Below are 26,071 nucleotides of genomic sequence, written 5' to 3' on the forward strand. Positions count from 1 at the left end.
ATGTCATCATCATTATTTCAGTTTTTACATTTTTAGATTCTTTGTTTTTAAAAAGCAGTGTACTTGACTCTATTTGTTTTAAATCCTTGTAACACTTAGTATGACCCAGTGAAATACTGAAAATGATTTGACTGAATTATGCCAGTTCCAAAAAGTGAACTAAATATTCATTAGTCTCTTATTAGGGCTAACAACTTCTAAAAATCTAACATACTCTTCTTCCTGCCTTAAGGGAGGTGATTATCACAAGTTTCTGTCAATAAAGTTATTGGTTTCAAAAAGCATGGAAAATAAGAATCCATTCTGATGGCCTTTTTTTTTTTTTAATTTACAGGGTACAAGGGACATTGGAGTAAAAGTAAATTGAAAATACAGGTGGAGTGGTGTGAAATTATGAATATAATCTGGATGAAGCAATATTTGTGTGTACTGCAACAATTATAATCCCATAGAGTAGATAATTTTAGTTTGTTATTTCTTTGCTAGGCCAATTTGGTACTCTTTTGTGCATTTTTAAAAGTAAATGCTTCTAATTACTAAAAAATTATATAGTTTAGACCAAGGAGTGGTAAACTTTTTCTGTTAAGAGTCAGATAAATATTTTAGAGTTTGTTTGCCTTTTATAATCTCTATTGAATATGTTTTAAACAATCCTTTAAAAATATTAAAAAAAATTTAGCCTATGGGGCCCAGTTTAGACAACTGGCTTTAAAATGTGGTTTGCAAAGTTAAGTTTGTACTTATCTGCTGACAAAATTTAGGGTTATGAACCTTACTGAAAAAAAAAATGAACCTTTGAAATAACTCCCATGCAGTATATGAATTATCAAGAATTTATCATTTTTTTCTGAAAAATATCTTACGAATGACCAAAGCTATGTGTTTTCAAAATGATTTTGAAGAAGTTCAATTTCTGTTGGCTGTTAGAATTTAAAATTCAGTCAGAAATGATAAGCAAGATGACTACTGGAAATACTTCATGAAATTAAGTTTCAAAGTTGCTTTTAAATGTTTCAAGTAAGAAAATTAATAAAAACTAAGGAAAACCTATAGCAGCTACTTATTACTGAAGTTATTTTTACATTTAATTCTTTCAGATTACAAATTCAGTCATTCCATTCCACAAATATTTTTCCAGGATCAATTATTATTATAGATAATATGCTAGATATTGGGGTTACAAGAGTCATAAGACATGATCCTTTCCTCAGGGAACTTACAGTGTGATAGAGGAATGCGACAGACACCTAAGTAAGACAGTATTTATGGATAGAAGTCTGTGTGTGGTAAGGTGGAAGGAAAAAAGGGAAGATGTGACATTGAGTCTTGATAAAGGTGAGTTAACATTCAAAAGCACAGGTATTTTAGAGATTAATCCTTTGTCAGTTGCTTTGTTTGCAAATATTTTCTCCCATCTTTAGGGTTGCTTTTTGTATTATTTATGGTTTCCTTTGCTGTGCAAAAACTTTTAAATTTAATAGGTCCCATGTGTTTATTTTCGTTTTTGTTTTCATTACTCTAGGAGGAGGGTCAAAAAAGATCTCGCTGCAATTTATGTCAAAGAGTGTTATGCCTATATTTTCCTCTAAGAGTTCTACAGTGTCTGGCCTTACATTTAGGTCTTTAATCCATTTTGACTTTATTTTATTTTATTTTTTTATGATGTTATCTATAGGTTTTTTTGACATCTTTTTTGGAGTATAATTGCTTTCCAATGGTGTGTTAGTTTCTGCTTTATAACAAAGTGAATCAGTTATACATATACATATGTTCCCATATCTCTTCCCTCTTGCGTTGCCCTCCCTCCTACCCTCCCTATCCCACCCCTCTAGCTGGTCACAAAGCACCGAGCTGATCTCCCTGTGCTATGTGGCTGCTTCCCACTAGCTATCTATTTTACGTTTGGTAGTGTATATATGTCCATGCCACTCTCTCACTTTGTCAGAGCTTACCTTCCCCCTCCCCATATCCTCAAGTCCATTCTCTAGTAGGTCTGTGTCTTTATTCCCATCTTACCCCTAGGTTCTTCATGACATTTTTTTTCTCTTAGATTCCATATATATGTGTTAGCATACGGTATTTGTCTTTTTCTTTCTGACTTACTTCACTCTGTATGACAGACTCTAGGTCCATCCACCTCACTACAAATAACTCAATTTCATCTCTTTTTATGGCTGAGGAATATTCCATTTTATATATGTGCCACATCTTCTTTATCCAGTCATCCAATGATGGACACTTAGGTTGCTTCCATCTCCTGGCTATTGTAAATAGAGCTGCAATGAACATTTTGGTACATGACCCTTTTTGAATTATGTGCCCCTCCCTCCCCCCGGCCTGAGTGAGCCAGAGCCCTTGAATCAGCTGCTCCTCTAACCCTGTCCTGTCTGAGAAAAGAACAGATGCCCTCTGGCGACCTACACGCAGAGGCGGGGCCAAATCCAAAGGTGAGCCCCGCGAGCTGAGCGAACAAAGGAAAGAAAGGGAAATATCTCCCAGCAACCTCAGGAGCAGTGGATTAAATCTCCACAATCAACATGATGTAGCCTGCATCTGTGGAATACCTGAATAGACAACGAAACATCCCAAACTGAGGAGGTGGACTTTGAGAGCAAGATTTATTATTTTTTCCACTTTTCCTCTTTCTGTGAGTGTGTATGTGTATGCTTCTGTTTGAGATTTTGTCTGTATAGCTTTGTTTTCATCATTTGTCCTAGGGTTCTGTCCGTCTGTTTTTTTTTTCCTTACTTTAAAAAAAACTTTTTTTCTTAATAATTATTTTTTTATTTTTTATTTCAATAACTTTATTTTCTTTTATCTTTATTTTATTTTATTTTATCCTCTTTCTTTCTTTCTTTCTTTCTACTTTTTCTCCCTTTTATTCTGAGCCGTGTGGATGAAAGGCTCTTGGTGCTCCAGCCAGGAGTCAGTGCTGTGCCTCTGAGGTGGGAGAGCCAACTTCAGGACACTGGTCCACAAGAGACCTCCCAGCTCCACGTAATATCAAATGGCGAAAATCTCCCAGATATCTCCATATCAACACCAGCACCCAGCTTCAGTCAACGACCAGAAAGCTACAGTGCTGGACACCCTAGCAAACAACTAGCAAGACAGGAACACAACCCCACCCATTAGCAGAGAGGCTGCCTAAAATCATAATAAGGCCACAGACACCCCAAAACACACCAGTAGATGTGGACCTGCCCACCAGAAAGACAAGATCCAGCCTCATCCACCAGAACACAGGCACTAGTCCCCTCCACCAGGAAGCCTACACAACCCACTGAACCAACTTTAGCCACTGGGGACAGACACCAAAAACAACAGGAACTATGAACCTGCAGCCTGCAAAACGGAGACCCCAAACACGGTAGGATAAGCAAAATGAGAAGACAGAAAAACACACAGCAGATGAAAACGCAAGATAAAAACCCACCAGACCTAACAAATGAAGAGGAAATAGGCAGTCTACCTGAAAAATAATTCAGAATAATGATAGTAAAGATGATCCAAAATCTTGGAAATAGAACAGACAAAATGCAAGAAACATTTAACAAGGACCTAGAAGAACTAAAGAGGAAACAAGCAACGGTGAACAACACAATAAATGAAATTAAAAATACTCTAGAAGGGATCATTAGCAGAATTACTGAGGCAGAAGAATGGATAAGTGACCTGGAAAATAAAATAGTGGAAATAACTACTGCAGAGCAGAAGAAAGAAAAAAGAATGAAAAGAACTGAGGACAGTCTCAGAGACCTCTGGGACAATGTTAAATGTACCAACATTCGAATTATAGGGGTTCCAGAAGAAGAAGAGAAAAAGAAAGGGACTGAGAAAATATTTGAAGAGATTATAGTTGAAAACTTCCCTAATATGGGAAAGGAAATAGTTAATCAAGTCCAGGAAGCACAGAGAGTCCCATACAGGATAAATCCAAGGAGAAACATGCCAAGACACATATTAATCAAACTGTCAAAAATTAAATACAAAGAAAACATATTAAAAGCAGCAAGGGAAAAACAACAAATAACACACAAGGGAATCCCCATAAGGTTAACAGCTGATCTTTCAGCAGAAACTCTGCAAGCCAGAAGGGAGTGGCAGGACATATTTAAAGTGATGAAGGAGAAAAACCTACAGCCAGGATTACTCTACGCAGCAAGGATCTCATTCAGATTTGATGGAGAAATGAAAACCTTTACAGAAAAGCAAAAGCTGAGAGAGTTCAGCACCACCAAACCAGCTTTACAACAAATGCTAAAGGAACCTCTCTAGGAAAGAAACACAAGAGAAGAAAAAGACCTACAATAACAAACCCAAAACAATTTAAAAAATGGAATAGGAACGTTTTGAGTTTATTTTTGTGTATGGTGTTAGGGGGTGTTCTAATTTCATTCTTCTACATTTAGCTGTCCAGTTTTCTCAGCACCACCTAATGAAGAGGCTGTCTTTTCTCCATTATATTGGGTTGGCCAAAAGTTCCGTTCAGTTTTTTCTGTAAGATGGCTCTAGTAGTGCTTAGTTGTCGTTAACTTCATTCAAAACATTTTTGTTAGATTGCATTGTGACAGCTGTCATAGCATGCATGTAAAAAAAATCTTATCAAAATAGGTGAATTTTTGTGTAGCCATTTTAATATTGAAGATGAAAGGAAAAAAGCAACGTTTTCAGTGTATTATGCTTTATTATTTCAAGAAAGGTAAAAGCGCAACTGAAGTGCAAAAACAGATTTGTGCTGTGATTGATCAAACATGTCAAAACTGGTTTGTGAAGTTTTGTGCTGGAGATTTCTTGCTGGACGATGCTCCACAGTCTGGTAGATCAGTTGAAGTTGATAGCGATCAAATCGAGACATTAATTGAGAACAATCAACATTATGCCATGTGGGAGATATCCAACATACTCAAAATATCCAAATCAAGCACTGAAAATCATTCGCACCAGCTTGGTTATGTGAATCACTTTAATGTTTGGGTTCCACGTATGTGAAGCAAAAAAAACCTTCTTGACCGTATTTCTGCATGCAATTCTCTACTGAAATGTAACAAGAACGTTCTGTTTTTAAAACAAATTGTGATGGGCCATGAAAAGTGGATACAGTACAATAATGTGGAATGGAAGAGATTGTGGGGCAAGTGAAATGCACCACCACCAACCACACTAAAGGCCAGTCTTCATCCAAAGAAGGTGATGTTGTGTATATGTTGGGATTGGAAGGGAGTCTTCTAATATGAGCTCCTTCCAGAAAACCAAATCATTAATTCCAACAAATGCTGCTCCCAAGTAGACCAACTGAAAGCAGCACCCGACAAAAAGCGTCCAGAATTAGTCAACAGAAAATGCATAATCTTCCATCAGAATAATGCAAGACTGCATGTTTCTTTGATGACCAGGCAAAATCTGTTACAGCTTGCCTGGGAAGTTCTGATTCATCTGTCATATTCATCAGATATTGCACCTTCAGATTTATTTCAGTCTTTACAAAATCCTCTTAATGGAAAAAATTTCAATTCCCTGGAAGACTGTAAAAGGCACCTGGAAGAGTTCTTTTGCTCAAAAAAATAAAAAGTTTTGGGAAGATGGAATTATGAAATTGCCTGAAAAATGGAAGAAGGTAGTGGAAGAAAATGGTGAATATGTTGTCCAATAAAGTTCTTGGTGAAAATAAAAAATGTGTCTTTTATTTTTACTTTAAAACTGAAGGAACTTTTTGGCCAACCCAATATATTTTTGCCTCCTTTGTCATAGATAAGGGGACCATAGGTGTGTGGATTTATTCTCTGTGCTTTCTATCCTGTTCCATTGATCTATATTTCTGTTTTTGTGCCGGTACCATGCTTTCTTGATTACTGTAGGTTTGTAGTATAGTCTGAAGTCAGGGAGCCTGATTCCTCCAGCTCCATTTTTCTTTCTCAAGATTGCTTTGGCTATTCAGGGTCTTTTGTGTTTCCATACAAATGGTAAATTTTTTTTCTAGTTCTGTGAAAAATGCCATTGGTAATTTGATAGGGATTGCTTTGAATCTCCAAAATATACAAGCAGCTCATGCAGCTCAATAACAAAAAAACAAACAACTCAATCAAAAAATGGTAGAATACCCAAATAGACACTTCTCCAAAGAAGACATATAGATGGCCAACAAACATATGAAAAGATGCTCAACATCACTAATGATTAGAGAAATGCAAATCAAAACTACAGTGAGGTATCACCTCACACTGGTCAGAATGGCCATCATCAAAATCTACAAACAGTAAATGCTGGAGAGGGTGTGGAGAAAAGGGAATCCTCTTAAACTGTTTGTGGGAATGTAAATTGATACAGCCACTATAGAAAACAGTATGGAGGTTCCTTAAAATACTAAAAATAAAACTACTGTATGACCTAGTAGTCCCACTACTGGGCATATACCCTGAGAAAATCATAATTCAAAAAGAGTCATGTACCACAATGTTCCTTGCAGCTCTATTTACAATAGTCAGGACATGGAAGCAACCTAAGTGTCCATTGATAGATGAATGGATAAAGAAGTTGTGGCACATATATACAATGGAATATTACTCAGCCATAAAAAGAAACGAAATTGAGTTATTTGTAGTGAGGTGGATGGACCTAGGGACTGTCATACAGAGTGAAGTAAGTCAGAAAGAGAAGAAACAAATACTGTATGCTAACACATATATATGGAATCTAAAAAAAAAAGTGATCTGAAGAACCTAGGGACAGGACAGGAATAAAGACAGATATAGAGAATGGACTTGAGGACACGGGGAGGGGGAAGGGTAAGCTAGAATGAAGTGAGAGAATGGCATGGACATATATACACTACCAAATGTAAAATAGATAGATAGTGAGAAGCAGCCACATAGCACAGGGAGATCAGCTCGGTTATTTGTGTCTACCTAGAGGGGTGGGATAAGGAGTGTGGGAGGGAGATGCAAGAGGGAGGAGATATGGGGATATATGTATATGTATAGCTGATTCACTTTGTTATACAGCAGAAACTAACACGCCATTGTAAAGCAATTATACTCTAATAAAGATGTTAAAAAAAGACACATGCACCCCAGTGTTCATAGCAGCACTATTTACAATAGTCAGGATATGGAAGCAACCTAAATGTCCATCAACAGAGGAATGGATAAATAATATGTGGTACATATACACAATGGAATATTACTCAGCCATTAAAAGGAACGAAATTGGGTCATTTGTAGAGATGTGGATGGACCTAGAGAGTGTCATACAGAGTGAAGTAAGTCAGAAAGAGAAAACAAAAAACAAATATTGTATATTAACGCATATATGTGGAATCTAGAAAAATGGTAAAGATGACCTTATTTGCCAGGCAGAAATAGGGACACAGAGGATAAATGTATGGATAGCAAGGGGGAAAGGGATGGAGTGGGAAGAATTGGGATATTGGGATTGACACATATACACTATTGATACTATAAATAAAATAGACAACTGAAGGGAACATACTGTATAGCACAGGGAACTGTACTTAATTCACTGTGGTGTCCTAAATGGGAGGGAAATCCAGAAAGATGGGGATATATGCGTATGTATGGCTGATTCATTTTGCTCTGCAGTAGAAATTAACACAACATTGTAAAGCAACTATACTCCAATAAAAATTAATTTAAAAAATAACGTTATTGTCAACAATACGAAAGAAAAAAGCACAGGTAACCTGAAATGGTAAATACTTCAATGATCATTCATATTTAAATTTGGACTCTGTTATTATACTTTGATTTGAACATGGATGTGTTTTATCAGCTATTTTACTTTATAGCAGAGTCTCATATTTGTTTTTAAATACCTGACTAACCGAATAGCTCAGAGGTGGTTCTCTTTTTCCCAACCCGAGACTCTCTTTTAAAAAGATAACTCTTTCAGAGGAATTCCTGTGCTGTCCAGTGTGTGACCTACTAGCACATGGACTTGAGGATATGGGGAAGGGGAAGGGTAAGCTGTGACAAAGTGAGAGAGTGGCATGGGCATATATATACTACCAAACGTAAAATAGATAGCTAGTGGGAAGCAGCCGCATAGCGCAGGGAGATCAGCTAGGTGGTTTGTGACCACCTAGAGGGGTGGGATAGGGAGGGTGGGAGGGAGACGCAAGAGGGAGGGGATATGGGGATATATGTATACTTATAGCTGATTCATTTTCTTGTACAGCAGAAACTAACCCACCATTGTAAAGCAATTATACGTCAATAAAGATGTTAAAAAAAAAAAAAAAGACTCCACTCTTCCTATCCCTGGTCAGGGAACTAAGATCTCACAAGCCGTGTGGTGCAGGCAAAAAAAAAAACCCAAATAATAACTCTTTCAGATCGATTTGAAACACAATTGCCCTTTCTTAAATCTTCCCTGAAGCAGTGACAGTGGTTAGGTGGGTATGTTTGAAAGGACTAACCTATTGGGATAAAAACAACAGGAATATTGTATAATTAGAAAACCATAAAGATCAAAGCAAATCATTTTAATGAATATTGCAGGTGCTATCAAATCATCTATAAGTAGTCTGTTGATTGTAGAATTCAATCTAAAATATTAAAAATATAAAAAGTCTACTGGGGAAATGGCCATAACTATTAATAAACCTTTGAAAATATTTAGTAGTTTAAAACTCAGGATACAAATTAAACCTTCTATGTGGAAAGCAAAACAAAAAGACTTATTTTTGGAAATGCCCAACTAAAAGACTGTTAGTGAAATTGATAAAGTGTGTTATAGTAAAAATATGCAAAGATAACTTCTCACTTCACTCCAATTTGTGATTCTTAAAGTAAGGCATCTATGCATGAATGTATGTACCTTTATGGGTTGATTTGGAAGATTGTTTTCAAGTTGACCAAAAATGATTCTATCATTATTTAAGAGTAATGTTCCCACGATAGAATGTCAAAACTAAATCTATTAAATCAGTAGCATATGATGATGTAGCAGTAAGTTTTGACTCACAGATATATTATTTTGCACACAGGTAGCATTATGCACCTTTGGTGAATTATTAACTAAAATGTTTCATATACTTTTTTCCTGTATTTTCTTTTTGTCAAGAAAACATTCACACATCAGGTATTTATTGAGCACATGTCAGACACTGTGCCAGCTGCTTTAAGAACATTATATTAATCCTGAAAACAAAATGGGGGTTATCATGATAATATGTTTTGTTGTTGCACAGTGAGGTAAATGTGGGTGTTTGGAAGCTGGATCTGATGTTTCCAGGTAACCTCAGGATTCTCTTGGAACAAATGTTCCTAAGGAACTGTTGGGCATTTGGTCTAGTTCTGTTGACCAAACAGGGAAAGGGAACTGTGGATTTGAGTAGATGGACACAATATGCTAGGAGAATAGATGAATTCTAAACAAGACATGGTAGGGGGATACCAGTAAGATTGGAGGTAACTAAGGTAAGGGGATCTCAGTACTCAGTGAGTAGTCTGGAGCACTGATGATATATCCAACAGTCTGTTTGATTTCCTGCAGTGGCTAGACTTTGGGAAATGTGGACTAAGGGATTATTTTCCCAGGCGTAAGGGGTCTGTATGGATATTAAGAGAGACATTATAACAATATAACTCTAGTGAAAGAACTATGCCAAGAAAAGTCAGCCATTTTAATATAAAGGGGAGTAAGGGTGCCTCATTGGCCTTGGTTATTGAAAGAATCCCAAGCTGAACAGATTAATCAGATGGCCAAGAATTGGGGCCAGAGGCTTATTCCCAGCAGAGTTAAAGCAAGATCTATGGTTTTCATAGAATTACCACCAACAGAGGATGCCCACTGTATGTAGTAGGGCACAGAGCATTAAGAAACCTGTAGCCACAAGGAAGAGTCCCAAAAGTTCAGTTCTCCAGTCCTTCAAAATTAGGGGACCAAAGGGCCAGGGTCACTTTTTCTGAACTGTCATTCTAGGTGTAAACCCATTCATGAAAATTTTCACTCTTTGAAAATGTGTCTAATATAAGAAGGAGTATAAGGAGAGTGGTAGGTTGATGCATCACCAGATATTACATGATGAAGGAGATATCACAACTCTATGGTGACCACAATTAGAACAAGGGTAATGAGAGAAATTTCATTTCTGGGGATCATGGAGAGTACTGGCCTGGTCCAGAGTCTTGGAAGAGCCATCTATATCAGGTGTCATCTGTTTCACTTCTGGGTCAATTTCAGCTTTAGGTCTCCAACTGTTTCAGAGGCCCACTCAGGTGGAAACACCTTTTTAAAATGTGAAAAATGAATCCAAGAATCAGTGCTTTTAAGTTTAGCAGCATAGGGGTTGGTTAAAAGTATTATGATAGGGTCCCTTCCATCTGGGCCGTAAGGAGTCCTTTAAAAGATGTCTTTTCCAATAAACATAGTCCCCTGGTTGTAAATTGTGGTGGTCTATACCTTTGTCCCCTGGGAGCACAGTGTGAAAAGATTTTTCAACCAGGTGCTCATTTTTCTTTAGAGCTGTAGTGAGACTTTAACAATAATGTAAAAGGTCTCCCTCGACTAGAAGTGGCTCATACAGTCCTGAGTCGTGAATCATGGGCCTTCCAGTGATTATTTCAAATGGTGACAGTTTCTGTTTTCCAAAGGGTATAGATCTTCAGTTTAATAGAACTATGGGTAGCAATTTAAGCCAACGAAGGCTGAAGGCCTTAGAGAGTTTTGCCAATTGAGTTTTGATTATGCCATTGGTCTTTCTACTAGACCAGAAGATTGAAGATGATAGGCACAGTGGAAATGTAATACAGGCCAGATCACAAACAGCATTTAGAATTTGTCCAGTGAAGTGGGTACCTTTATCTTTATGTAATTCCAAGGGCATTCCCCAAGTAGGAATAGTCCTTTCCAATAGTATTTTGTCTACTGCAAGGGCATTTGCTCGTTTGTAAGGAAATGCTTCTAACCAATGGGAATACATGCAGACCATCACCAGAACATATCTGTATCCTTGAGAGTGAGGCAGCTGGATAGAATCCAGTTGCCAGACAGCAAAGGAACAAGGAGGCAAAGGAAAGTGGCCTTGAGAAGTATGAGTAGGTTTTACTTAGGACAGATCTGACACCTCTGACATATTTTGGTTGCTACTGTGGGAAAAGGTTTCAAAAAGTATTGTTTTCCCCAGGCTTTCATTTTATCAGTTCCCCAATGAGTCATTTCATATGTTAATCTTAACATGGTTTCTTGAGTGACTTCAGAAAGAGCAGGGCAACCATTTGGCCCATACCAAAGCCCAGTATGTTGATCAAATGTGCATCCTTCAGAAACTCACCTCTGTTCCTTAGCTGTAGCATGCAATTGCCCATCTCTGATAATACCCTTTCAATCTTGGTGTCCTTCCAAGTAGTAGGTAACATGGTGTAAATAGAATGACCAACAGGAGGAGGTTCCTTTATGGAGCCTGAATCTTGTAATGCTGCCACCTTAGTGGCTCTATCTGCTCATTAGTCCCCTTTCCTTCCTCAGTGTTGTCTTTGGGACATGCTAGGACCATTATTATTGTCAGTTGTTGTGAGCAAGATTGCATCCTGTAAGGCCTTAATAAAGGGGCCACTTTAAATTTAATTCCCCCCTGAGGTCAGGAGACCTCTGTTTCCAAAGCATTCCAAAGTCATGAGCTACTCTAAAAGCATACCTGCTTTCTGTGTAAATGTTAGTGTGTTTGCCAGAGCCCAGAGTACAGGCATGAGTGAGTGCTTATAGTTCAGCTTGTTGGGCTGAAGAAGTAAAGGGCCAAGCATTGGATTCTATTAAAGTGAAGGGAATAGTGATAGCATACCCAGTTTTCAGATGCCCATCATCATTTCGTAAGTAGAGGTCATCGGAAAACTAAGAAGCATCGGAGTTGTCTAAAGGTGTTTCTTGTAAATCTGGATGTGGACTAGTCAAAAGATCAGTTGTGGTTATGCAGTCATGTGGGGTCTCATCTCTTGGTGATGGTAAGAGAATAGCAGTATTTAGGGAGTTACAGTGAGACAAAGTGACATTTGGAGAGGAAAGCAATAAGATTTCATAAGATGTAAGTCAGCTAGCAGATTGTGTTGTGTATAGTGTGAGTTACTGAGTATCTCAACAGAGTGAGAGACAAACACTTGTAAAGAAGACCCTATAACTGTCTGTTCTGTAGTCTGCAGAAGGGCAGCAGTGGCTGCTGTTGCTCAAAGGCAAGGTGGAAGTCCTTGAGTTAAGGGTTCCAACTGTTGGCTATGATAGCCGATAGGCATGCTTTTGTCTCTGTGCAGCTGAACGAGCACTCCAAGGGTATTTCCATTAACTTCATAGTATAAAGGGAAGAGAATAATTAGGATTTCCTAAAGCAGGGGCTGTGGCCAACTGAGTTTTTAAAGTTTTAAAAGCTGACTCAGCCTCATGATTCTAAACAAGAGGATTGTGTCTCTTGTCCTTTAAAAGGGAATAAAAGGGTTTTGCATAAAAGGAGAAATTGGGGACCCAACTCCTATAATAGCCTGCTAGCCCGGAAAAGCCTCTCAACTGGCATTTGGTGACAGGAAGGGGAAACTGTGATATGCCTTGGATGTGTGTAGTATCCAGCATTAGCCTTTGAGGGGTAAACAAATGACTCAAGCATCCTACCTTGGTTTTGCTGACTTAAAGAAAAACACACAACATAAGAGTTGTGAGTTGAAGTTTTATTCAAGGACCTTAATGAACACCTTTTTATATGCCCAGGAGACAGCCTCTCCATAGGTCTGAGGGAACTGCTTCACGGAGGTAGGGGAGAAGCCAGTATATATATGATTTTTTAGCTGGAGAATATGTGCAGGCAAGCATAATGCATCTTCCTTAAAGATTACTGCTAGTCACGAAGAACAGATATCTCAAGTTATGATTTCAGTGCTTTTCTATGTATGGGAAGATGCAAGAATCTGGGTTCATTAAAATTCTTCCTGAGATATATATCTAACTATTTAAGGGGCCTGCTTGTCCAAAGCACAGAGCATCCTGTTATTGTCTTAATTTCCTCTCAGACCGTGCTGTTGGTCAGTGACTGCAGTGGGTTGTGACTTAATCCTTGTAGAACTGGGTGGTGAGCAGAAACACTCTTTGCTCTTCTTTGTTTATATCTCGAACAAATTGGAACTTAGCCCTTGAGACCTTATGTTCTTTATGTGCTAGCTGAGTGAGGAGCTGTAGGCTATCCTTGAGGCTTGCTTTCTCAATGGGGGGAGCATAACAAAAGGTCATCACCATATTGGAGTAAAGTAGAGCCTTGGGAAAAATATAAATTGGCCAAGTCTTGTCTCAGGATCTGTGAAAAATAAGTAGGGCTGTCTGTGTAGCTCTGAGGCATAACGGTCCAAGTAAATTGATGTCCTTCCCACATAAAGGCAAACAGGTACTGACTATCTGGGTGGAAAGGAATGCTGAAGAAAGCACTACATAAATCTCTGACTGTAAAGAACTGTGTGTTTAGAGGGATTAACTTGAGAATGGTATGAGGGTTGGGGACCACAGGGTGACACGGTATGACTGTATTGTTTATAGCTTGAAGATCTTGAACAAAATGCCAACCTTGACCATGAGGCTTGCACACGGGAAGAATTGGTGTGTTGCAGGTACTGGGGCATGGGCTCATTAGGCCCTTCTGGAGGTGTGCCTCTACATTGAGATAAATTCCTTCCAGGACCTCAAGCCTGAGAGGGTATCATCCGAGGTGAGGCAAAGTTTTATTAGGGTCTACCTGGATCTTAATTGGTGGTGCTGAATGAATGCATCCTATGTTATTTAAAGAGGTGGGCCATAGATAGGAAGAACAGAATTTAGCAAATCCTTGTGATTGGGAGTTGACAAGACAGGAGCAAGGAGGGGATCTCAATATTAGGACTAGAGTTAGAAGTAGATCTTGAGGAGTCAAGGATATGTAAGTGTATTTCCCCTTTTGGGAAAGAGGAAATATTAGGTTTTAATTTTTCCAGGAGGTCTCAGCCCAAAAGGTGTACATGAGCAGAAGGAGCAAGAAGGAACTGGTGAGTTCCCTAAAGAGAGCTTATCTTGAAAGACAAGGGGGCCACCATTTGTACTTTTTCTGTACTCTGAAGAAGGGGGGCCTTGAGGCTGGTGGGATTCAAGACAGACAAAGTTGCTCCTGTGTCCATAAGAACAGTAATAGCCGTGGCTCCTATAAAAAGGTCCAGTTCTCCCAATGGGAGTACTGGGAAGACCCCCGACACTTTCCTCAGAGCATCCCTATTCATGAGTCTACAAAAAGGAGGCACTTCTCAAATTTCTCAGAAAGTTCATGAAAAAAGTCAGAGCAAGGGGTCTCGGGCTGCTAATAGGACCTTCTTTTTAACTTTAGGCAATTCTTCCAGTGGCCAGTCTACTTACAATAGTGGTGGGCACTTGGCTCCTGGAAGTGGCCCTTATGGGAACTCTGGTCTTTCCATTGAGGTGGTCACTGAGCAGCAGCAGCCAGTTGATGCAGTTGCAAATTCATGATTTTAGTGGTCTTACATTTTTTTGTACATTTGATTGTTAGATAGCTGATTAGCCAAATTGACTAGATCAGGAGAGACCACTGTTTCCCAATTTGATCGTACCCATTTCATCAGCAGTCCAAGTTCCTCATCTAGTCCCCAACAAAGATTGAATTAAAGAGGGTTGAATATTGTTTACCCCAGCATGTAGTCTGGAGTTTTCCCAGAATACTAATTTTAGGTATGAATGATAATCATGGACAGTTTTATCAGGTCTTTGTGTAGTAGACTGAATTTTCCCGTCAGTGGGGTGCGGAAAAGCCTAAGGAATTGCTTCATGAAGGGCTTGAGCCACCTGAGAAGCTGGTGCCATCACACTGATATCCTTTCTGTGGATATCATCTAAAGGGTGAAGCCAGCTGGCAGTAGTTTGCAGTGTCTGGCTTGATTTTCTCCAACTAAGATTCCTTTTAGTTGATATAAGTCAGAGAAGCCTGGATCATAGGTTTATATCACAAGGCTAAATTCTTCTGCAAAGCGGAGGTGATCCTCAGTGACCTTGGGAAATTCCTTGGCTATGACCTGTAATTCTGCAGGGGATGAAGGCCTGTAGTCTACCAGATGGCAAATGCCATCAGTGTTCAAAGTAGTGACAAAGGGAAAGGTTTTTATTGGAGGGCTAGGAGGTGGGGGTAAAGATTTTGGAGGAGGAATAGGAGAAACAGAAAGATAGAATGGCAGCTCAGCAAGTTTAGGATACGTAGGAGCCAAAGGAGAAAGAGGGGAGGAAGAGGGCCCTTGAGCCTTTTCTGGAGTATTTAGATGAGAACATAGATCTTTATTTGCAGCAGTGAGTTTGGAAACAGTATCCTGAAGTGAAGCAGTTTTAGATTTGCAAACCTTTTGGGTTTCATGAGCTCACTGGGAGGCTTCAATGTACTAATTGAAATAGGCTTCCCATTCTATTTGTTTAGTTTTAAACCCTTTAGCTTCTAATTGTGCACATAAAAAGACCAATTTTGAAATTTCAGAAGTTCCCCATTGTAGCCAGATGTTATCTCTGGTATACCATTGCCATTCATCTAGCTAAGCACAAGAGGCAGCACCATACTTTTTGTACAGGTACCCAGCTGGAGGCCCAGATGGGCGAGAATCCTCCCCCAAAACAGTCTTAGACTATGAACATCCCATTATAGTGCACTCACCAAAAGGGAGCAAGCCCTTAAGCAATTGACCAAACAAAAGACACCAACAATATGGGCCTGACTCTCAACCTAGGAGGGGGGTTTGGGACTGAGAGGACTTATTACCCAGACCCAACGCCACTGGGGAGGCGACAGAGCACAAGGGGCTCATGCAAGTATCTTGCTCGAATCCACGGCGGCTTTGGAGATGGGAGGAAGACTGCTTTGGATCCCAATTCTGACACCAAAAATGTCAACCAAAAGGACCATAAACTGTAAAGAGGTAGAAAGACAGTTTATTTGGGGTCTTAGAATTGCAATTCGGGGATCACAGATTCTGGAGGAACCCAGAATAGTGTCCCACTGGAAGAAAATAACAGGTTTTTTAATAGGAAAAAGAGGGCAGTTAGCATAGGCTTTCATAGGTTGTTTACCAAGAATTTGGATTGGAGGGTAAAATTGTTCTTTACATGCAATTGGGTTTTGAAATGTATCTCATTCATTACTAGGGAAAGGTTTGTTTTCTTTAGTCCAGAAAAAATCCAGTTCTCAGCATTATTCTTTGCTTTTAGCAACACAGGAACTATTCAGCAGTTTTAACTTAGAGCGTTCAGCAAAAGTCCAGCATGAACAGCAAACATGGAGGTCCTCAGGTCACATGTCATTCATTCCTGACATAGTTCTTTTCACAACTCATACCAACTTTCCCAAAGTAACCTGGATGATATTTGTAAAAGTTGATCCTGTGTTGATGCATGCCACCAGCATTACCCTGGCCTCCTGGATACTTCTCGTGTTTGCCAGTGCAGTCATGGCTATGGCTCACATGGCCCTTAAGTGTTTGGGTCTTCCTTAGTCTGGATGGCATGTCGGCAGCTAAGATCTGTGATCAGTGATCTTTGATGTTACTGCTACAATTCACTGAAGGCTCAGATGATGGTTAGAAGTTTTTAGCAATAAACTATTTTTAAATTAAGGTATGTACATTGTTTTTTAAGACAATGCTATTGCACACTTAATAGACTACAATATAGTGTAAACATAACTTTTATATGCATTGGGAAACCAAAACATTTGTGTGACTTGCTTTATTGCAATAATCTCTTTATTGTGGTGGTCTAGAACTGAACCTGCAATATTTCTGAAGTATGCCTATATACAGACAAAGACCTTTGTTTTAGGCAGATGTGGACCCACCTCCAAATTTAGATCTGATTTGCTGTAGCTATTTAAATGAAGTGAAAATAATTGAAGAACTCTTGTTTCTGAATCTTTTAGCAACTAACCTGTAAACATGAAGCTTATTTGAGAGAGAACATTTTCTTTATATGTGAACTTCTTAAACATTTTTAACATTAGGTACTATATAAATATAGGACTTTTGTCTACTGGGTGGAATTTGGGGATCCTGGAGACTACTTGAAAGTTTATAATACTATCAAATTTGTTGTGAATACTGGTGTCCTAGGTATGTTTTGTTAATGATTTACATCACCCATACTTCTCACTTACCTTGTACCTTGTTCTTCCTTGCTTGTTTATCTCTCTACTTCTTTCTTCAGTATATCTGTCAACACCAAGTCATGAGCTTCTTGAGTTTGACACTGAGAAACAGATGTATGCTTAATAGTGTTAGCATGGCCAGATTGCAGTCTTTTTACAAAACTCTGTGCACTTATGTGTTCATTTCCCACACCACCTCCAATTCTAAGGATCTGAAGGGAAAATATTTTTTCTCAGTTTAATTTTCCATGATGAGCTGCTTTTGTCATTAGCAGTAAGAAAATGATAGTTTTGGGGTGACCTATATGATTTTCTGAGATCAGGTGAGTACTTTGACTCAGTTTAGTATTTCTATTTGTCCAGAATCTTTTAAAGTGATCTATTTAATTATTTTCTGAGAGGATGAAAATAATTTAAAAGAATTCTCCACTAGGCTCTGATATGAGAGGGTGTTCACTTGGGTTTGAGTATTTGAGTAAATTATTACTATCTTTATAATTGTTGATAAGCTTTTCAGAATCTTATGTAGGAATTTTTTTCTTCCCTATTTGGCACTTAATTGGGGAAAACAGCCTATCTGCCTGCTTTTTCAAATTATAAATTTTATTTTTGAAATAAAGGTTTATCATCCCAGAGAATTCTGAAAATGTTTTTGTTTTCATGCAGGTAAAAATGACTTAATTTATAGTAAATATCACTGAATACTGAGGTCCTTTATAGGAATGAATATTCTTATGCTTCATGCTAAATTAATCATAAGATGGTATGAATTGGAAGTAACCAGTAACTGAGGTAACAGAGGAAAGCAGTATTACCTTTTTCTACAGATAGTCCTGAGAGCCATTTTGTAGTAAAATTTCAGTATTCTGAAATTTCAGTATTTCTGTCTTAATATTGGTTTGTGGACTCTCTTGCTGAATGTGCCTTTTCCTATATGCTAGTGATGATTTCATTACCGTGTTTTTTTTCATTCCCCATAGTCTATATGTGCTTTTGAGTTAAGATGATAAATAGTGGTGCTGTTTATTGAAATCGGGAACCCTGGGGGAAAGCAGATTTATGTGTGTGTGTGGGGGAGATCACTAATTTGTTTTTGTATTGGTTATTTTTGAGACATGTGAGATGAGCAAGTGGAAATGTCAAATAGGCAGTTCGTTATATGGATCAGGAGCTCAGAAGAGTAGTGTCTGAGTAAATGTTAGTCATGTCAGTAAATTAGCTATCTGGGGAAAGAATGAGGAGCGAGATGAGAAGGTGAGCCAAGTCCATTTCCTGAGGATCTACAATGTTTCAAGGATACTGAAAAGAGCAAAGAAATTGGAGTAAAAGAAAATTAAAGTATGATATCACAAAAACGCAAATAGAAGACAGTGGTTGGTCAACTGTGACATGCTACAGCAAGGTCAAGTAAGATAAGGACATAATTAGTGATGAACCATCATTTATTTGGTTCTTGTTGAGATTTTAGAAGAAAGATGCTAGCCAAGTAAATAATGCAGGGTAAATTACTATTTAATAAGTTAATTTTAAAATTTACCTACAGTAAAATTCACTCTTTTTCATGTAAGGTTCTGAGCTTGGACAAATACGTAGAGTTGTGTAACCACCACCACAATCAAGGTATAGATTAGTCCCATCATTCCCCCCCGCCACCCCCCGTGATTCCCATTGGTGCCTACCCCTGGGCCTAACCTCTGACAACTGCTAATCCATTCTCCATGCCTTATAGTTTTACCTTTTCAAGAATGTCCTATAAATGGAATCATACAGTATGTAGCCTTTTAAGGCTGTTTTTTCCCATTTACTATATAATGTATTTGAGATTCACCCATGTTGTTGAATATATCAATAGATAATTCCTTTTCATTGCTGGATAGTATTCCGCCTTCCTCTCTCCCCTTCCCCTGGAAACCAGTGATATGAATTCTTTCCCTATAGCATTTTTCAGTCTCATATACATGTAATCATACAATATTTAGCCTTTTGGGTTTGGATTCTTTGTCATCACAATGCATTTAAAATTTATCCATGTTGTTACAAGTATCAATAGTCTTTTCCTTTTTATTGAGTAGTATTCTATTCTTTCTCCACATTGAAGGACATCTGGAATGTTTCCAAAAAAGTTATGAACAAAGCTGCTATACACATTCATGTATAGAGATTTTTATGTTAACATAAGTTTCCATTTATCTCAGGTAAATATTCTCTTACTGGTTTCTGACCTCCATGATTTCTCATAAGAAGTCTGCAGTTATTTAAGTTGATGTCTATGTAATGTGTTTTTCTCTCATTACTTTCAAAACTTCTTCCTTTTTTCTTTTGATTTAGAGTAGTTTAATTCAGGTATGTCTTGAGGTGGCTTTCTTTAATTTTATACCTTTTGGGTTTCACTGAGCTTCTTAAAACTGTAAATTTATAGTTTTCACCAAATTTGGGAAATTTTCAGCCTTTTTTTTAAAAAAAATAGCTTTATTGAAGCATAATTCACATATCACATAATTCACCCTTTTAAAATGGACAACCTTGTGTATACTTAGTATACAGTTCACAAATATGTACAACTATCACCACAGTCAATTTTAGAACTTCTTTGTCACATCAAATAGAAAGCTTTTACTATAGTTTTAGCTATCACCCCCATCTCCCCATCCCCCAGCCCTAAGGAACCACTGATTTACCTTCTGTCTCTACAGACTTTCCTCTTAACATTTTATGTGAATTGAATTGCCATTATTTATTTAATTTTTTCTGTGATGTTAATGACATAGATTTTAGATCTTCTGATATTGTTCCACGTGTCTCTAAGACTCTGTTCATTTGCTTTTAATAATTTTCACTCTCTTCTTCGTATTGGTTAATTTCTATTGATCTGTCTTCATTTATGATTTCCTCTGCCATCTCCATTCTTTTATTGAGCCCATCCAGCATTTTAAAAATATTTCATACATTGTAATTTTTAGTTTTAAAGTTATTTACATTTGATTTTTTATAATTTCTTTTTCTCTGTCTATAACTTTTAATATTCCCATTCAAGTGTATTTATTTTCACCCAAAAGAGCATAGTTATAATAACTGCTTAAAGTCCTTGTTAGCTATTTCAACATTGGAGTTGTCCTGGAATTGATACCTGCTGATTTTGATTGTTTCAGCAGACAGTCTGTGTGGTTAGGTTCAGACTCCCAAGTTTTATCTCTCCCTTTTGGATGTTGGTTCCAATGTTAAATATGTTTTCAGAGTGTTTGGGTCAGCACCCTGCATTTGCCACTTAGTGCCTGTGCTAAGTCAGTGGTTTAGTCTGAGACTTGAGCAGTGATTGATATTGCAGTTCCATTTTCAAAGCCTGTTTTAGACTTCTTTGGTTCTATTCTACACATGTGCAGTTTGCTGTTGAGGCCAGGACTGTGTCTGTTCATACACAGAATTAGGGAATATCCTTTTCCCATTTGATCTCCTCCATGATTTCCTCTACGGATTCTCCAGTTGACATGGACCTTTTATTCTTCTTCCTCTGACCAGAAATTTGAATTTCTTGCATAGTCTTAGCCTTTCATGCTGTTACATAGCTTTGCACTGTTGGGGCTGCCTGTTGGGGTGAAGTGAAGGAGAGAGTGAAAAAAACAACAACAGGGATTACTCCCCATACTATTCTTATACGAGCCTCTTTTTCTGGTTCCTCTGACCAGAGAGAGAGGTTTTCTCATGAATGAGGCTTGCCTTGGAGCAGGAATAGCAGTCAAAAAAGGGGAAAAAAGTGGGAAAGAAAGAAAACGTAGGGTTCTCATTATGCTCACCAGCTTAAAAGTGTGTCTTTTTCTGGTCCTCTGTTTAGGAAGTGGGATTTCTCTTGGAAATTTTGTTCATACAGGTGTTCCATGACTCAGTCTCTCCTTGGTTCAAAATCAAGAGATAAAGGTGAAAAATAAACCCAAGAAACTCACCAGAGTACTAGTTACTATTCAAATTTTGATTTCCCTTCCTAATCTGCTTGCTATTATTTAGTTTTCAGAGTCCTCAGGTAGTTGCTTTTTGTGTTTTGTCCAAAGTTTTTAGTTAATAATCAGAGGAGAGATGGTCTTATTCCATCTTGGCTGTCGTCAGAAGCTCTATTTAATTTACTTTTTTCTTCTCTCTTTCTTGTTTAATATTTAAAAAATTTTCTGTGGACTCATAAATAGACAGTGGTAAAAATTATTTTTTAGACCATCTTGCTGTTGCTTAATTTTCAAACATTTTAAATCAGTGGTTGGCAGACTTTTTCTGTAAAGGGCCAAACAGTAAATATTTTAGGCTTTGCAGGCATAGGTTCTCTGTCAACTGTTCAACTCTGCTGTTGAAGTGAGAAAGCAGCCATAGATAACATGGAAACAAATGGATGTGTCTGTGTTCCAGTTAAATATTATTTATAAAAACAGTGGGCCAGATTTGGCCCATGGGCTACAGCTTGCAGACCCTTGATCTAAGTTCTCTATGCTTACTCATTCCTGAAGTATTGCTTGAAGAGTAGTATTATACACTAAGCTTTGTATTTTGAAATAATTTTGTTTCCATGGCCATTTATATTTTTCTCCTATAGTTTATTATTTCTTCTGTAGAGTAACTCAAATTTTAATTGAACTGATCGAAAGGAAAGGAATTCACAACAGTGCAATTATATGAAACTCTTCCCATCCTAATTTGCTTTGAATATATCCTCACAATAAATTTCCTCTGTGGTATTTTTCCTGTCTCATATATATTTGGTTTGGGACAGTCCTAGTGAATGTATACAGGTCATATGTTCAGTATATGTTCATTCACCATAGCAAAGCTCTAAACAATATGAAATGAAATACACAGCTCTGAAATTCAAGGATTTTCAAAGACAATCTGGAAATCATATTAATAATGTTCCTTTTTTAAGTACCTTCTATGTGTCCTTTGTCCTTTTGTGTTTCAGTAAGTGTGGATCTTGTTAAATTGTGAAGGGCAGTGCCTAGGGTTATATTTTTCTTAGTTACTACTCTTGTTCTATTACTCTTGAACTTCAGTTTTTGAACAATATTTTTCAGGTGAATGGTCTTAAAATGGTTGATGAGCCAATGGAAGAGGGAGAAGCAGATTCTTGCCAAGTAAGTACCCATGTTAACTTATTAAGCTACATTTTTAGACTATAAGGAAAGAGAATAATATGAAAGGAGAAAATCTATCAAAGAAATGTATTTAGGTAAGTTAATAAGCAAATTCAATTATTAATAAAACGGCAACAGTTCAAAATATAGGCCAGATTTTCTTGCCAGAAATTCTTATCCATAAAGTTTTTTTTAACAACTTTATTGGGGCATAATTTGCATGCCATGAAATTTATGCATTTTAAATGTAATGGATGAAATTTTTATTACCAGTATATGAGTAACTGGATTATTTAAATATAGAATCCACTGAATTAAATAAGACTGTCTTCAACTTTAGGGTAGAAAGGAGATCTAACAAGAAAACATTTAACTAAAAGGATAAACTGAGGTCATTTAAAATCTATTTCCTGGCTTTCAAAAAGGATTGCATGTAAATTATTTCAGAAATTTCTAACTAGTTTAAAAGACTGCTTAGCTATTAGGTCATTCTATGCAAGGCCTGCAATCCTAGTCTCTCATTTTACAAGATCTAGTTATACAGAAGAGAGTTCTTAAGATTTTAGGGAGGGTCTGACTAAAGTAGACATCCCCATCGATGTTGTTATTTTGATTATCATTTCTGTAGATATTTTCATAGAATTGTAGATTTTGTTTAAACCTGGAAGGAGCCTCAGAGATAGTATTCTATAATACCTTCATTGTATAGATAAGTCTACTGAGACCTGTAGAGGTTATTATGATTTATACTAGGCCATAAAACTAACAAGTAGCAGAATCAAGGCTTAATGACCCAGTGTGCCTCATGTTAGGCCAGTTGTGTATTGTGTAGATGCAAAGAAGTGGAAAATAAGGCAAGCACTGTTCTTTTCTTATTTAGTTGTGGATAAAATCATCCTTCATGTCTTTATTTTCCCCCTGAAACCGGTTAAAGTGAATTTTTCTCAGATAGGAACCAGCAGAGAGATTAAAATTGGGTTTGTCCAAGACTCTCCTTTGAATTGTCCTATGTAAAAATCAACTTTCTCTGCAGATACTGACGTTATAACAATAATCTCAGTTCTGATTAACAAGATGGGAGGTAAAATGTTGTCATTTTAGCTTTTGTAATTTACATAATAACTTTTATGTTAATTTTGAATGTAATTAAATGTAAACTTCTATCAAAATCATCTAGAGCTTTATCTGCAGATCATATGCGCTAAGGCATAGTAATATTTATGTTGTTAGTTTATAAACAATAGAGTGTAAGGAAATACAAAGGCAATGGAGAAGTGTGCATTTCAGTATTAATAAATTAACAGAGAAATACCATGCCCCACAACACAGGAGAGGGAAAAAAATGTGTGTGTGTATGTATGTATGTGTACATGTGTAGCCAATGTAAACACATAGACATATACATGGGGTTATTGCTAAATATTTACCTTTCTAAATTTAATTAAAAAAATGATGGTACAAAAGAACTTATTTACAAAACAGAGTCACAGATGTAGAAAACAAACTTATGGTTACCAAAGGGGAAGGGGGGAGGGATAAATTGGGAGATTGTGATTGACATATACACACTACTATATATAAAATAGATAACTAATAAGAACCTACTGTATAGCACAGGGAACTCTACTCGATACTCTGTAATGACCTATATGGGAAAAGAATCTAAAAAGTAGTCGATGTATGTATATGTATAACTGATTCACTTTGCTGTACAGCAGAAACTAACACAGCATTGTAAATCAACTATATTCCAATAAAAATTAATCTTAAAAAATGAGCCAAGAAGTACAGTTTTAATGGAAAGACAGTAAAAATATAGTGCTCGATGTTAATGTGATTTACATTAGGCAGTCAACTTCAATGGCTAGAAAGGGGAATCTAAAGTTTTACAGAATAAGGAACCTAGAATCACTTCCAAGGATTTGATTTAATTTGTGGCCTGAGTTATTGGTCCTTAAAACATTATGTATTTCTGCTGTGTGAGAGTTCAAATATTCATTTTGTGTCAGTTAAATGATCTGGGTGATAAGAAACACTAACCATATAAATTTTATTTTATTTTAAAATTATTTTGCCTTGCCTCACCTGGCTCCTGAGTCTAGCCCATAACTGATCACAGGGCCATGGGAATACTTGGTGCTGCGTGGATTGGATTTGACCAAAATCCTGGGTAGAGAACAGGGGAAAAGTGGGTTCCCAAAGGAAATTCTGGGAGCTGTTTTACCAGATGAGTGATGCTCCCTACTCTCTCTGAGGGAGGCAGGACAGAGAGAGCACTGGATTGAGAGGAGGCCTGGGTTCCCATTCTGGTTCTGCTGTGGACTCACTGTGTGACCTTGAGCAAGTTACTTATTAACTTCTCTGGGCCTGGCTGTAAAATGAGGGGATGAGGTGGGATGCTCTCTAAGGGACCTTCCAGCATCAACAAGCTTACCACTCGGGGGCCTTTCCCATCTGTTTAGTCCATCTGTTTTCTTGTGCCTCTAGATTCTAGTAGTAAGAATCTTTAGAAAACCCAGTGGGTTTTTTGTAGGGAAAGTTTTGGAGAGTAGGGCTAAGTTTGGGAACTGTAGCAGGGCTAGAGAGGTTTAATTTTCCACATGAAAGACTGGGTTCATGGGAGAATTTGGGGCCTGAGCATATGTCCAGGGGCTACTAAGATTTAGGGCTTGTCTGCCACTGGGGTTAAACCTCACCCTGTGCCAGGTGTCAGGGCTTAGTATGTGGCCAGAGTTGGGGTCATTGTGAGTGTTGGGTTTTTTTTTTTTTTTAATTTTCGAATTTTACTTTATTCTTTTATACAGCAGGTCCTTATTACTCATCAATTTTATACACATCAGTGTATACGTGTCAATCCCAATCGCCCAATTCATCACACACCCACACCCAAACCCTGCCGATTTCCCCCCCTTTGGTGTCCATATGTTTGTTCTCTACATCTGTGTCTCAATTTTTGCCCTGCAAACTGGTTCATCTGTACCATTTTTCTAGGTTCCACATATATGTGTTAATATACGATATTTGTTTTTCTCTTTCTGACTTACTTCACTCTGTATAACAGTCTTTAGATCCATCCAATTCTCAACAAATCACCCGATTTCGTTCCTTTTTATGGCTGTGTAATATTCCATTGTATATATGTACCACATCTTCTTTATCCATTCATCTGTCGATGTGCATTTAGGTTGCTTCCATGACCTGGCTATTGTAAATAGTGCTGCAATGAACATTGGGGTGCATGTCTATTTTGAATTATGGTTCTATCTGGGTATATGCCCAGTAGTGGGATTGCTGGGTAATATGGTAATTCTATTTTTAGTTTTTTAAGGAACCTCCATACTGTTCTCCACAGTGGCTGTATCAATTTACATTCCCACCAACAGTGCAAGAGGGTTCCCTTTTCTCCACACCCTCTCCAGCATTTACTGTTTGTAGATTTTGATGATGGCCATTCTGACCAGTGTGAGGTGATACCTTATTGTAGTTTTGATTTGCATTTCTCTAATAATTAGTGATGTTGAGCAGCTTTTCATGTGCTTCCTGGCCATCTGTATCTCTTCTTTGGAAAAATATCTATTTAGGTCTTCTGCCCAGTTTTGGATTAGGTTTTTGTTTTTTTAATATTGAGCTGCATGAGCTGTTTATATATTTTGGATATTAATCTTTTGTCCGTTCATTTGTTTGCAAATATTTTCTCCCATTCTGAGGGTTCTCTTTTCATCTTATTGTTTCCTTTTCTGTGCAAAAGCTTTGAAGTTCTATTAGGTCCCATTTGTTTATTTTTGTTTTTACTTTCATTACTGTAGGAGGTGGGTCA

At 37.6% G+C, this 26,071-nt stretch overlaps 1 protein-coding gene across 6 annotated transcripts in view; it reads left to right on the plus strand.

The window, feature by feature from the left end:
- Window positions 1–26,071, plus strand: part of RPS6KA6 (ribosomal protein S6 kinase A6) — a 171,535-nt gene that overhangs the window by 9,946 nt on the left and 135,518 nt on the right. For all 6 annotated transcript variants that reach the window (XR_012329362.1, XR_004524393.2, XM_033849215.2 and 3 more), the window contains exon 2: window positions 22,195–22,254. Coding sequence is in view for 4 of the 6 variants with exons in the window: in XM_033849215.2 (XP_033705106.1) it covers window positions 22,195–22,254 (60 nt within the window). In the remaining 2 variants the exon portion in view is untranslated. The remainder of the gene's footprint in view (window positions 1–22,194; window positions 22,255–26,071) is intronic.

This window comes from Tursiops truncatus, chromosome X (genome assembly GCF_011762595.2).
Source record: "Tursiops truncatus isolate mTurTru1 chromosome X, mTurTru1.mat.Y, whole genome shotgun sequence".
NCBI lineage: Eukaryota > Metazoa > Chordata > Mammalia > Artiodactyla > Delphinidae > Tursiops > Tursiops truncatus.